The sequence below is a fragment of the Ceraceosorus guamensis genome (genome assembly GCF_003144195.1).
Source record: "Ceraceosorus guamensis strain MCA 4658 unplaced genomic scaffold IE81scaffold_45, whole genome shotgun sequence".
In the NCBI taxonomy this organism is placed as follows: Eukaryota; Fungi; Basidiomycota; class Exobasidiomycetes; order Ceraceosorales; family Ceraceosoraceae; genus Ceraceosorus; species Ceraceosorus guamensis.
This window is the reverse complement of record NW_020290040.1, coordinates 81,178-93,656: the sequence shown is the minus strand read 5'-3', so window position 1 is coordinate 93,656 and position 12,479 is coordinate 81,178. Positions and strand designations below refer to the sequence as shown.

The 12,479-nt window shown below is 54.8% G+C and overlaps 4 protein-coding genes across 4 annotated transcripts; 2 read left to right on the top strand and 2 right to left on the bottom strand.

Moving 5' to 3' along the window:
- Positions 1-75: 75 nt before the first annotated feature.
- Positions 76-1,399, bottom strand: IE81DRAFT_324695 (ankyrin). The gene is made up of 2 exons (XM_025514304.1): positions 1,021-1,399; positions 76-917 (listed from the first exon to the last, which is right to left on the bottom strand). The coding sequence occupies exons 1-2, from the start codon at positions 1,121-1,123 to the stop codon at positions 205-207; spliced, it is 816 nt and encodes a 271-aa protein (XP_025368465.1). The 5' UTR covers positions 1,124-1,399; the 3' UTR covers positions 76-204.
- A 285-nt stretch (positions 1,400-1,684) lies between these two features.
- IE81DRAFT_337819 (hypothetical protein) lies at positions 1,685-4,096 on the top strand. The gene is made up of 4 exons (XM_025515515.1): positions 1,685-2,031; positions 2,148-3,664; positions 3,755-3,891; positions 3,995-4,096. The coding sequence occupies exons 1-4, from the start codon at positions 1,863-1,865 to the stop codon at positions 4,023-4,025; spliced, it is 1,854 nt and encodes a 617-aa protein (XP_025368464.1). The 5' UTR covers positions 1,685-1,862; the 3' UTR covers positions 4,026-4,096.
- A 507-nt stretch (positions 4,097-4,603) lies between these two features.
- IE81DRAFT_324693 (hypothetical protein) lies at positions 4,604-8,154 on the top strand. Its single transcript, XM_025514303.1, has 8 exons — positions 4,604-5,007; positions 5,133-5,580; positions 5,677-6,253; positions 6,357-6,453; positions 6,555-6,643; positions 6,748-7,189; positions 7,268-7,706; positions 7,799-8,154. Exons 1-8 carry the CDS (start codon positions 4,855-4,857, stop codon positions 8,083-8,085), a joined length of 2,532 nt encoding a protein of 843 aa, XP_025368463.1. The 5' UTR covers positions 4,604-4,854; the 3' UTR covers positions 8,086-8,154.
- Positions 8,155-8,183: 29 nt separating this feature from the next.
- IE81DRAFT_348455 (hypothetical protein) lies at positions 8,184-10,546 on the bottom strand (the record flags this gene model as incomplete). The annotated part of the gene is made up of 3 exons (XM_025516261.1): positions 8,184-9,896; positions 9,965-10,199; positions 10,275-10,546. 3 exons carry the CDS (start codon positions 10,544-10,546, stop codon positions 8,184-8,186), a joined length of 2,220 nt encoding a protein of 739 aa, XP_025368462.1.
- Between the last annotated feature and the right edge of the window lie 1,933 nt (positions 10,547-12,479).

Here is a 12,479-nt window from a genome sequence, read left to right as displayed (position 1 = left end):
ATCAGCCTGCGGATCCTACCTTCACCGCCTATCTTCAGGAGTGATGCCACGGTGTGCTTCTGACGAGAGCCGCAATGCTTCAAATTCCTCATAATGTATTCGAGCACGCGCTTGCATATTTGACGTCTCAACCGACACGCAGGGTCTGCATTAGATTTCTATATTTTGCTGCGCGTTGATCTTTTGATGGCCTGTATGCCTGCCTCATCTTGGCTCAGGCTCCTTTCCAGCTGGCCTTGTTTCCTCGTTGACTTGACGGCTGTCATTCTCACCCTGCACCTCTCCTTGCTGGCCGGGGCCTTCATTCCCCGCCCAACCTTCTCTAATCTGCTCCAAGACGGATTCGCCCACCAACCTCCTAAGCTCTTCCTCCTCTTCGTTTGTCAATTTCAACTCTGCCCCAGACTCTCCCCTGTCGGCACTTTCGGATCGCAAAGAAGCGCGAGATAAGAGGGACTCTACCTGACTCATCAGCGCTTCCGTCCTCTGGTCGATGAGGTCTCTAGCAGCCGGAGTCAAGCTGGCTCCCTCCTCGTCCTCCAACCTCGAAGTCAATTCACTCTCTTCCTCATCCTCTGGCCCATCTCCAGGTCTCTCATAAAGTCTCTTCTCTCCCGTTATACTTCTCAAATACTCCGCCACCTCTTCAAACCCATTCTCCTCTGCTACTTCAGCCGGCGTATCTCCCGCCTTGTTTTTGTGGAAAGCATCGCCTCCATGCTTGATGAGTAGTTCTGCTATGGCAACTTCTTCGACCACGAACAACGGTGTGTCTCCATCCGAATCTTGAATGTTGACGGCGTTTGATGGAGTTTTGGAATGAGCGAGGAGGAGTTGGAGCGTGCTGCTGTGCGAGTAGGATGCGGCTGCGTGCAGCGGAGTGTAGGTGTTGCTGTCGGGTGCGGTAGGAGAAATATCTGACAGAGGGGCGGCAGAGGGAGTCGAGAGGGGGATTGAGCACCTCCTTCACACGCTACACCGCAGCATGAGGATCACCCGCAGTCGTCGATCCGAGCTCACCCTCTACTTCGATCAGGTATGTGACCCTCTCATCATCCCCCTCTCCAGCTGCGATCCAGATATTGGAAGACTGCGCAGCGGCGGGCGAGACTGCGACTGGCATGGCGTGGCGTGAGATTAAATTGTGGCGCGGGTATGAGGCGGGTACGAGGGCGGGGTCTCAAAGGTGTTGCAGGAGAGACTTTCGTAGTGGTAGCGAAGCGGATTGCGGGAGCTGACTTGGACGCGTGTGGAATGTGTGTGATGACGAACAGCAAGGCTTCTGGAGTCATGAGTCAAGACTTGTGTGAGTCTGATGAGTGTGTGTGTGTCCCTGCTAGTCGTCAGTCCTGTGGCTGGGGTCATGTGCCATGGGCGACGGCGTGGAGGTGCACCGCCGCTGGCCTCACTGCTGCTGGCTCTACACAGGCTCGAAATTTCATCAGAAATTTCAAAGAGCATCCAGTCGTGAGTCACGAGTCCGAGCATACCGGGCGGCAGCAGCGCTGGCCTTGGGTCCCACACGAGGTGATGTGCACAAACACGTGACGAGATTAATCTTTCGTGCAAGAATCACGTGTATTTTGATTGCCTGCAAGCGGCTCGCGGCTCTTCTTGAATTCTTGATTTTTGGTTTTTCCTTTCGTGATGATGCACGATTCACGATTAAACATGGGAAGCGGGCGTGCCTTGATACTTTGGCGCTCTCTACAACCTTGCGCACGTCGACGTATCGAATCTTTGACGTCGTGAGTATTGCTCTGGTAAGCTGCCCAAGGTCACGCCCTCCAACAAGCGATAATCGAGCATTGTCGTCAGTATACATATACAAGCTTTTCAGCCACCCGCCTTCTTCCTACGCAATGGTCAAAAGAGCAGCCGCTTTAGCCCCGGGAGGCGGTCATGCACCAACAACGACGGCGCCAGGCGCGGGCACGGGCAAGGGCAAGCGTAAAGCAGTGTCTGACCAAGCAGAGTCAGACGTCGTCGTCCCATCATCCCCGGCCACCACCGAGAGCTCTTCGAACGGATGTGAGTCGCTAATTGCTTAACATCTCGATCGCCCCCCGGCACTTTCTTGCGCATCTTGCGCGTCCCTTTGCCCTCGCTCGCTCCGCTTACTTTTGCCTCGAAATCTCATCGCATAGTCAAAATCGCACTTTCCTACGTGCACAGTTTTCTGTCAGTGCATTTTCCAGGCTCTGCCGCCGCTCTCGCGACAGAGTCCAAGTCAGGGTCCGGATCCACAAATGGCTCGGATGGTAGACCGACGAAGAGGGCTAGAAAATCGGCAGACATGGTTCAGGAAGTGTTGAGTGGACTGGAAGAGGTGGAGATGGACATGGAAGTGGGTGCTGTGCCTCAAGAGCCCACCGTTGCGTCGAAGGTGGAGCAAGGCACGCGCCAAGTCGCCAAGTCGGACGACAAGGACGGGGACAGTGATAGTGATAGCAGTGACGAGAGCGATTCATCCAGCAGCAGCGACTCATCCTCATCGTCCAGCTCCAATTCAAGCTCAAGCTCGAGCTCCGCCTCCTCCTCTTCCTCCTCTTCCTCCTCTTCCTCCTCTTCATCCTCGTCCTCATCCTCATCCTCATCCGAAGACTCCTCACAACCAACGCCAAGCTCAGCAGGTCGCAAAGCAGCTCAGCCAGTTGTGACGACTGCTACAAGCCCCACAATTACCAGCGATGATGCCTCAGATCCGGGAATCTCTTCACCAGCGAAAGCGGACGCTGAAAAGAAGCAGGCTTCAGAAAGCAAGCAGGCAAGCGAAAGCGGCAGCGACAGCGATACCAGCAGCAGCAGCAGCAGCAGCAGTTCGGATACCGAATCAGAATCGAGTTCCAGCTCGAGTTTGACTTCAGAATCAGACTCGGATTCTGACTCTGATTCTGATTCTGACTCTGACTCTGAATCCGACTCCGATACGGATGCGCAAGAGAAGGAGGCACAAGCAAACGCTGCACTGGTCAAGATCAAGCAAGAGCCAGGAGTGAGTCCTGCAGTGGCAGCGGCAAGAGCAGCAGCAGTCACACCTGTCAGGGTGGTCAAAGCTTCTGAGAGGACCAATGAGAAGACTGGACCAGCAGAGACTGCAACACAGCCGGCTGTGGCGAAGAAGAAGAGCGTCGCAAAGGCTTTACTGGAGAAGAAGCTGGAAAGCGCAAAGGCGAATGCCAAGAAGGCAAAGGCGGACTCGGCTTCGGAATCAGATTCGGCATCGTCCAGCTCTGACTCGAGCTCGAGCTCTGAATCCAATTCGTCCGACAGCTCCAGCTCCAGTTCCAGTTCCGAATCTGAGTCGGGCTCAGACTCCGATTCCGATTCCGATTCCGACTCCTCGTCTTCTTCTTCCTCATCTTCCTCCTCCTCATCATCTTCTGCTTCCTCCTCTTCTTCTTCCTCTTCTTCGTCGTCATCTTCAGCATCAGTGGCAAAGCCTGCCGCCGCCATCTTGGCAGTGGAACCAAAGACGAGCACACCAGTAGTAGCAACAAGCACCGCAGCCACGGCTTCACTCCCGTCCTTGAGCGCTTCGCCCTCCGTCGACACCTCTACCGGCAAGGTAAAGCGTCAAACGGGTGTTCCCTTTTCGCGCATCAAGGCCGACGCTGTCGAGTACGCGCACGACGGCATGAGGGACATGTCATACAGAGCCCTTGTGAGTAGGCGGAGGTCTTTGGCACCTCGTATCGATTCGCGCAAGAAACGTTTGCTGACCCGACCTATGCGTTCTACGAACATCATGCAGGCCGGAACTTCTGGCTATGGAGCTAAAGCGGCGGCAGACTTTGCACCTGCGAAGGGTAAAGCTTTTACAAAGGCAAAGAACAAGATGAAGAGGGGCAATTACAGAGCTGGTGGAGAAGCGATCGACATGGGAAGCAAGTAAGTGGCACCCGTATGCGCGTGCGCCCGCTGGATCGGCGCTTGACGTTCGCTTTGATAGCTGCGCTGACTGCAGAAGCATTGCTTCTTCGCTGCTCAACAGGTCCTTCAAGTTCACGTACGACGATGAATAGGTCTTGATTCCGACATTCCCGCAGCGCATAGGACTCAAATGCTGAACGCCATACGATTCACAAAGTCGCCCCCCCCCCCCCCCAAGTCTAGCGGCGCGATCTTCACACTCCGCTTTTCTCCTACCATATCTGCCCACATACGTCTGATTCGTACGTCACCCTCAGAAGACCCATGAGCACAATGGCTTTCAATTTCTCCTTGCTCTTCGCCCTTTATTGCTGCCATGTTTGAAGCCGCATTTGCGCTTTCACGATTGTGGGTCTGCTGCATACTGATCACTGATGGGCCCCAGCGATACGGTAGCAGGACAGAGGACCGAGTGCTGTGTGTTCCGAGAGATCAGGCGCCACGAGTCTTAATGAGCGCGGCGAGCCTGATGGGAACTTCATTCAAGATTGTGATTCAAGATTCGTGATTCACCATTGTTGTGTACTTGCTTCGCTTTCGACCGTCTGGTGATTGGGCTCTCACGTGATCGGTTGAGGCACGCCCAACGCGCACCGGCGACGCGCGCCTTTGGTCGAGAAGAAGCATGCAGGCAGGTCATGCATTTAAGCAACCGAGCTCGACTCACACTCAACAACTCTGTGACCCGACCTGTTGCCTCCGGACGAACGACCATAGCACGTCAGTCCTGATCAAGCAAGCTGCTCATGTGTATTTCTCGTCGCAACATTGTCAGGCACCAAATTGACCCCGACCTCGAAGCGCAGGCAAGCACGATCGACCCCAACGCCCAATCAAAACCCGTCCAACTGCTCGACCAGTTCGATCAGGGATACTCAACGTTTCTCCAAGTCAAAGTATCGCCTGCCTACAACATTCGCAATGTCCAACTTTGCTTCGACCTCTTCTCGATCTCAGCTGCCTCCGAAACAAGTGGAGATGCTGGAACCGCTAGCCTGGAAACCTGAGCCGCTGAGGGATACTCTACTGCGTGGAATGTTTGCGGGTGATTGGGCCGATGAAGACACTGTCAATGTAAGTTCGGTCAGCAGAGAGTGGCTGTACTGACGTGCCTACTGGTACCAACGTGACCGCGTGTAATGCTGACACGCTCGAACCGCGGTGCCTTTCTCGTCCTACTCGTGATCACTCCTCGACAGTTTCTCGTCTCTTCTTACATAGTCTTTTCCAATCTCAAGCAAATCATCCAGCCTCAGTCTAGCGCGCGCGACGAAGCCTTTTCCAGCAGATCCTCCTTTCTGGGAGCGGCCTCTCACTCACGTCAAACAGTCTCGATTACAGCCGAGACCATCTCTCGCCTGTCTAGAGTATCCACCAACCTTTACTCCCGCGATCTGACCACATTTCAGAGGCGGTTGGGAAGCAGGCTAGAAGAGCTATCGGAGTTGACTTCTTCCAATGCCACTTCGAACGAGACGAGAAAGGAATTAAAGGCGGAGCTGGAAGGCCTGAGGCGAAGAGCTAGCTGCTGCGCGGAAGCGAGACAGATCCTCTCGCTGGCTACGACGATGTATCTGCCACAGGACGGAGAAGGCATGGGAATCGTCGGGGAGGAGCTGCTCAATTGGGTGAACATCATCGATCCAGGTGAGTGGCGCGCTGAGTTAGGCGCTCATGATCATATGCGTGTGGGAGCACTTCTCACTCTGCCCTTTGCTGAGCATCTTGACCCGCCACGCGCAGCTCCTTCCACTGAGGAAGGAAGGCTAGTCATTTCGTCTGCCGTGCCTTACGAGCACGCTCAATACTGGGACTACCTTCTCCGACTCACCATCAGAGGATTCAACAAGAGCGCAGCTACACTGCTGCGTAGTCTGTCAACTCACCAATCGTCCACCATCGCTCGCCTCTCCGTAGAGGTGGCAGAGCTGTTCGACACCCTTCCACGCTCCACCAGCTTTGGTACGGAAAGGCAATTTGTCAACACTCGAAGGAGCTGGGTGCTCGGTGTTCGAGCTCTGCTCTCCAGACTCGAAAAGGACATGGATCGAGCCGAATTGGAACTGGCTGGCGGTGCGGACGAAGCCGAAGGTGAAGCGTCTGGAGGCAGCGGTAGATTCGATGCATCAAAGAAACGAGCAAGCTTCTCCAGCGAAGAAGCTGAAGATGCCAGGCTGGAGTATGAAGCGCAATTCAGGTGCTTGTTGGAAATAGTGGCGGGTGTGGCGGGCAGAACATTCGAAGCTTGTCAAGATTGGAAAGAAGCTCTGGGCGCTTGGGGAGTGTATGTGCTTCCCACCATGCGCAGGGAGAATGTGCCGTGAGTTGAGCACTGCTTTTGAGAAAACATGACGTCTGTCCTTCACAGGGTGACTACGTTGATTTTCGAAGACTGACGTCTGCAGAGACCGTGCTTCGCACAGCGAGACTATGCGGCAAATTCTCAAAGAGTTGCCCATCGATCAGGCGTCGGATGGCGAAAGTTTGCTGTCCTTAATAGCAGGCGGTGAGACCAGCCAGGTGAGTACGCAGCAGCTTCAATAAGCACACGCAGCACAAGCTTCGAACGGGCATTGTGGGCACAATTGATGTGGTCTCTCAATCTTCTGCCTCGCATACAGCTGGTTCAAAAACTTTTGCAGTACGACGCTTGGCTCGCCGTGCACCTCATTGATCTTCTCGACAAGGCGGGCATCGCAGATGACGAGACGTGAGTGTTGTCCCATGATCGGCCACCCCTGATTGCATCGGCTTGCCGCCTTCATGCGCTCACCGTGCTATTGCGTTCGCACTGACCTCGACTTGCGTCTACAGCGCGCGGGGCATTGCGATTGAGCAATACGCAGAGACTCTTTTGGACGATTCGGGTCTTTGGCGCCTGTCTGTGGACTATCTCGGCTGCATTTTATCTGCCGAGCAGTCTTTACCCCTATCAGCGACAGAGCGCATCCGCGTCCGTATGCGAGACATCATTCTCTCGGTACCTCTGGACGAGTCCAAGTCGTCCTCGACTACTACAGATGCCATTTACAATTCTCGGCTATCACTCAAGACACTAGCAGAGTTGGAAGGGGAACGAGCGCAAGAGGAGATGGATGAGGACTCGGACGATCCGGATGCTGCGAAGGAGAGAAGAGCACAACGGGCGAAAGAAGAGAGTGAGAAGAGGGGCAACGCGTTCGCTAGGGAAGTGGAGCAGGTGCTCGGCGCATGTGTGGCTCACAGACTTGAGGGTGAGGCCCGAGCTGTGTGCAAAGTGAGTGCCAATTTTTTTCGATGCCACAATGAGCGGTCAGAAGGCTCAGCATAGTCAAAGTACCCTTGCACCCTTCAGAGGGTGGCCAAGCACAAAGCCGCTTCGGGCCAGTATGGACTGGCTATAGCGTACTGCGTTCGGGCGGGTGACGCGCGTCAAGTCAGACGTATCGCGGATGCCATCCTTGAAGAATACGTGATCAGAGGAGCAGACGTGTTTTGCAAATTGGTGGACGACATCCCTAGAAGTCTTTTGGATGGTCTGCCCACCTCGAAGAGCAACGAGAAGGTGGACGCCCAAGATGAAAATGTGGAATTGAATGAGGAGTACGGATCCGGAAGAAGCTTGATCTCCGGTAGGCTGGCGTTCCTGGCCAGGTATCGAGACTTTCATCACCTATACGCCGAGAGAAGACTGAGAGAAGCTGCAGAGTTGCTCGTCTTGCTCCTCACAAGCAATGTGGCCCCAGAGCGCTTTTGGGCAGTCTTGATCATCGATGCCATACCATTGCTCGAGAGTGAGTTGCCTGCTCCTAGCTTTCTAGCCACAGCTGCAAATAGCTTCGCTCGTGAGCGATTGGCTGATTCGAAGAGTTCCCACTGCGGATAGGCGAGGAGAACTTGTTCACTACCGAGGAGACATTCGATCTCTTGCGTGTCGTGGAACAAATCTTATCTAGCATCAGCGGACCTGGCGCCAGTGCCGACACGCAGCACTTTTTGGGTTACGTAGAGAGGCTCCTCTCTCCTGCCGAGTCAGTGACGGAAACAGCCGCGCTTCGGCGAGACCTCGCCGACATTGATGTCGATGCTGCTAAACAAAGGCTAGACGTGGCAAGGTTCGGATTGGCTCGCCAGCTCGCTCGCAATTGCGGCGCGGGCGGACCACTGCTTTGAGATTTCGGGGGAATCGAGGTGCATTCGCAAAGCAAGTATAACAATCTCAAAAATACAATAATGTCACCCGCCTCGTGAGCCCAGTGAAGAGACCAGAGCTACATTGCAATTCCCTTCTCGCCGTCATCATCAAAGTGAAATGTGGAAGCGCTTCGTTGAGTCTTTGCCATCGAATTTGACCGAGAAGCCTCGGCATTGGATATGAACGAAGCTCCTCCAAAGTCTTCGCGAGATGCATCGCCCCCCGGAAAGGCGACGTCGGGAGAGAATGAAGCTCCTTCGTCTTCGTCTTCGGGTATATTGTCTTGGCGGTGATGAGGGTCTGGAATCAGTTGTGTCGTCGCCATCTCGTTGGGCGCCCCTGCGCCACTGAAGCGGATTCGAGAAGCTGATTGCGAAGCCCAATTGGTGCTCGTCATTCCGATTTCAGCGTCCGAGCCTGCTGCGTTCTGTCGTCTTCTGCCCAAGGCAAAGGCTCCAAGTGACGACGAAGGCTTGGATGCTCTCCGACTGCCATTTGCTGCGCCATTGCTCGTGTATCTTCTCGACGCTATCCCCTGAGCTCCTCGTTCAGTCGTGGTCATGCCGACGGTGCCATTTGTGCTATTTCCGCTCCGTAGACTAGAAAAGATTGGTTCGAAAGCGTTGAGCCAGATGATGACGAGGACCAGACCACCGCATACGCAGTTTAGCCAACCCGTAGCCAGATTAATCCCAGAATAGACGCGCACAATCGCTTGAGGGGCGTCCGATCTTGCTGTCCACTCGATAGCCACTGAAGCGCAGTATGACACGGCTACAGCGTAGAGGAAGATGGCGATGAGGATGCTGGACCAGATGGTCAGCAGATTGCGCAGAGCTTCATTCAGCAGCTTGACTCGCGACCGATGTGTTCGCGGTGCGCCAACATTGCCGTCCATGCGCACAGGTGGCCAGAACGTGGAGCGCGCTTGCAGCTCTGCTTCTTCGTCGAGGTAAGTCTGGGCTTGACGCGCACGCTCGATCATTGCAGCGTGCGTCTCCGCTTCCTTTCCTTTGCGCACATTGCCCTTCCCAACAGCTTGCGGAGCAGGCGTGGACGAGCTGATCGGAGAGTTCGCCTCAAACTGGGCTTCCTCGTCATCTTTTTGGAGCTTGCCGGGAGCGGCAATGTCCACGACGCCGGTCTCGGCAAGCGCTGCTTCCTCGGCGGGGCTCTGACAGTCCTCGGAGCGAGTATCGCCTTCCGCATCCGTCCACACTGGCCGATTGTGAGGAGTGACTCCTTCCTTTCTGGCGAGTTCTCCAAGAGCCAGCTGTTCCCTGATTTGCTTGCGGATGGTTCTTTGAAGCTCAAAACCGACGAAGAAGTAGAACAAACCAAATCCGTAGGCCCAGAAGCACCAGACCAAGAATCCCAATCCCAACCACCAAATCGCGTCCTCGGCTTCTTCCCAGATATCATACGCTTGAGACAGCACTTCTGGAGTTATGCTGCCGCTCGCGTTAGCTTGCTGCCCATCCCAAATCTGCCACATGTGCACCGCTTTGTCCCATCTGAGTCCAAAAGGGACAGTGATGCCGACGGTGCAGCCCACCAGCAGCGAGGGGGTGCCGACGAGGATGAGATTGCACATGAAAGGATTCGGAATCCACTTGCGTGCGTCGGTCCAAGAGGTTGCATGGTACCGCATCGATTGCCAGCCTGGTGAAGCGTACAAAGTGCCCCAGGCTCCTAACCAGGCTGCGATCCATAGAGGCAGCCACGGCAAAAGGATCATCCATCCTGCTACCGTTGGGGTAACTCCCCAATGATGAACACCGATGAGAAGCTGTGTCGCGGAGAGTTCAAAGCCGAGTGAGTTCACATTGGCGTGCGAGTCGAGGGCATCGATCCCACCCAAGTGAAGGCAAGCCACACGCCAATGAATACGCAGGCGACCAGCGTGAAGGCAAGAATGGTGTGCGGAACGAGGATCCTGCAGCCTCCGACGGTCTCTTGAATCCGGATGATCCATAGCTGCTTGGTGTACAACCTTCTGCCCAGCACCATAGCTCCTAGAACAGCGATGACTCCGATCACGCCAGTAATGACGTACAGCTGAATGAAATAATGTTGAGGAAATTGCCAGACACTACCAAAGCAAGACGCAAAGAGAATTGTCAATAACAACGCGAAGAGTACGTGCTGGGTAAGATCAAAGACTCACAAGAAGTCGTGCCAGAATGTGCGCAAGGCCGCGAGGGGATCCGCAGAGGTGAAGATACCATCGGGCAAGTGCAAGTCTGACCTTGCGGGAGGCGAAGCTTCAAACCGCCGTGTCAGACCTCGACTGAGCACGTTACCTACTTTCAATCCGACTCCTGCCCCCAGACTGCGTTTGTCTGGTGTGTCGAGGGGGCTGAATATATGGGCAGCTGAGACTGCTTGGGCAAGAGCTATCAGCGATGCGAGGCAGAGCTTCTGCAATTTGCTTCGCATCCTGAGCTTCCGTGTGCACCAGCAGATCTGATCTTGTCTTGCTCTCTACCGAGCGCTTCGCTTGACCGTTTGGATGATCGGAAGGGTACGATGTGTTTGCCAGTCCAGCTGGTGCGCTCTTGCAGTATAAATTTTGGGGGAGGGTGAATGATCCGTGTGGGGGAACGGTAAGGTGGAGAGAAAGTGGCGAGCCGGGTGAGGGGCTTCACCGCATCTCTGCTTTGACGGGTTCGCCGCTTTTCATCTTCTGCGGATGTGCCGACTACACAAAGCAGGCAAGATCGGGAGCAAAGGGCTTCCAAAGCGAGACCTCGACAGCGAGTGTGACCCTTCGTCAAGGATCATAAAAGGTGCATGACGAAAGGCACGCTGACACTTGGTGACGCTCTGCGGAGAATACTCCACTAGCGTCACGATGAACTCTCCCTTCCATGAGAAGCGGCAGTCACAGTGAGTGGCACGCCTCGCTGCAGCTCCTTTCCTCTGTCTCATTCGTGATTCGGAGGCGTGCAAGTCTGAACGGCTGCAAAAGCGCTTGGCGTGTGTATACACTCAGACCACTTCGGGTCAAGAAGCGACATGTGTGATCTTCATTCGTCCTGCGTGTCTGTAAAGACTGCATGTACCTGGTCTGGGCCGGAAGGCACTGTTCACACTCTACTGTGCCTCTTCCCCACATTATGTCCGTCGCGTCAGGACGACCAACCCCGTAGCTCTCGATCAGATTTAGGGCGTCAAGACTCCGCTCCTTCGACGCTTGCCACTTTGTCGAAGACGATCATTCACTTCGTGCCATCAGGCGTCGTCTCGATGTAGCAGCGCTTCGGGAGTGCAAAACTTGATGCGCTGCTAGGCGGCAAGGCTAGGCTAGTCTTTTGCGGAGATTTCTCTTTCGTCCTGCTGTTGCTGCTGCATGCGGGCCTGCTGCAGCGGGATCGCCGTTCGGATGGAAGCATGTCCTGCCGCCTGCCCCTCTCCAACACCCCTGCTGTGCTGCTGCTGAGCGGCTGTTGCGCGCAAGTGTGAGTTGCGGATTGGAAGCTTTTTTGGCCATCGTGATCCGTAAGTGAGCAGGGGCATATCATAGCGAACTTATTGCCCCAGGTGGAATTTTGAACTCGAAATCCGAAAGGTCAAGTGACGATAAATGCCACTTTCAAAATGTCGACACCGAGACCAAATTGCCCCCGGAAGCGCACTCAGAAGAGTCTTTCGCTGCACGGCCAAGCTTGAGCAGGCTTGGATATCTAGGAGATTCCGGCAGATCTACATCATACCGTGCGCAGTGCAAGTGAATGGAAATCCTGACCTTCTCCGCTGATGAGCTCTTCTTGTCATCCTAGCGCGGATCCTCCCCGTGCGCACCTACTACTCGAAGTGAGGCAGGCCGTCGGGGAATTTGAGCGGCCTTGTCCATCGTGAAATTACGTCCTGATCTAAGCTAGCTGCTGCAAGCGGCCCTGCTGCTGCTTTTGATTACGAATGCGCATACCGCATGGGAATCTTGATCGAGCACGGGTGACTCCACTCCCAACCCTACTACCGGTACATGCACTACGATTGTACCTACTACCCGCACTACCTATCAAGGTACCTACAGCCCCGGCAAGCCAAACAGCGAAACAAACGGTGCCCCTTTGGCTGCCGCAGCAGACGGCTGTGCGGGATCGCTAACTTTACCAAACGGTACAGGTACAAGTACCTACATTCGTCATTGTCCTCGCTTCTGCAACACGAAGCGAGCAGCGGGACGGGACAACTTCGAGCTTGCGAATGGGGACGGGAGCGTCGTCCGTAAGATGACACCGTCCGAGCGGTGCATGGGTCCAACGCGTTGACGGAGCAAGTTGCCCAAAAAAGACTTGTTACTCTTTCCCTTAGCTCAATTTAGACAAAACTGCACATGATGAAGAAGATCAAGTTCTCCCCCCCC